At 37.4% G+C, this 911-nt stretch overlaps 1 protein-coding gene across 1 annotated transcript in view; it reads left to right on the forward strand.

Annotated features, from left to right (window-relative positions):
* ETF1 (eukaryotic translation termination factor 1) overlaps positions 1 to 911 on the forward strand; it is a 58,927-nt gene that overhangs the window by 32,834 nt on the left and 25,182 nt on the right. The window contains exons 5-6 of the mRNA XM_006903086.1: positions 6 to 95; positions 821 to 907. Of these exons, the coding sequence (XP_006903148.1) occupies positions 6 to 95; positions 821 to 907 (177 nt within the window). The remainder of the gene's footprint in view (positions 1 to 5; positions 96 to 820; positions 908 to 911) is intronic.

Below are 911 nucleotides of genomic sequence, written 5' to 3' on the forward strand. Positions count from 1 at the left end.
TCATTTCTGGGGACAAAGTGAATGTGGCTGGTCTCGTTTTAGCTGGATCAGCTGACTTTAAAACGGAACTAAGTCAATCTGATATGTTTGATCAGGTAAGTGAGAGAGAGATGCTCTGTTATTTCAGTCAGTGGGAATAAGCAGGTCCTCTGTGTAAGTGTTGGGATGTCATCTTTACTGTTAACAGACTTACAGATTGTACAGATGGCTTTGAGTGGTAGGTTTTATATACTTAGTTTTGATGGTGGTTCCCAGGAAGCATTCCCCTTGCTTTTCTGGTGTATCTCTTTTGAAATCAGCATTTTTAGATAGGATCATTCTGGACCCAAAAGGTCCTCTGGTTCAGTGAGTTGCTCTAATTGACTTAAAAATGGAAATTGATTTCATGGAAACTTGAATCTAGTTTTCTTATCTTTTCTTAGAGGTAAGTAAGCCAGTGAAACCCTGTGTAACTAACTTGAGCCAGCATCATTTATACCAAGAATATCCTGTTGTTAATGGCATAATTCTAGGCATAGTATAATCTCAAGGTTTGTGTAGGGGAAATAGTGTTGTGGTAGAAGGCAAACCAAAGAAGTTATTTTGGTGGTCTATTACTTTTTGGCAAGAACCTTTCCTTCATGAGATACTTAACTTTTGCTTATGTTAGGTATAATATTTGCTCATTGAAAGAGCAAGTCTGGAGTAAATTGTGCTTATTCCTCATATTCTCCCTCTTCAGTGATAATGATGATGCTGGGCTTTGCCTGCCATTAAGAAGAACAGGGTCTTGGTAAAGGTGTTTCAAATGTTTTGATGAGACTTTTTTTAATTGTGTCAGAGATTGCAATCCAAAGTTTTGAAATTAGTTGATATCTCCTACGGTGGTGAAAATGGATTTAACCAAGCTATTGAGTTATCTACTGAAGTCC

This window comes from Elephantulus edwardii, unplaced genomic scaffold (genome assembly GCF_000299155.1).
Source record: "Elephantulus edwardii isolate Elephantulus edwardi_28Jun2011 unplaced genomic scaffold, EleEdw1.0 scaffold00507, whole genome shotgun sequence".
NCBI lineage: Eukaryota > Metazoa > Chordata > Mammalia > Macroscelidea > Macroscelididae > Elephantulus > Elephantulus edwardii.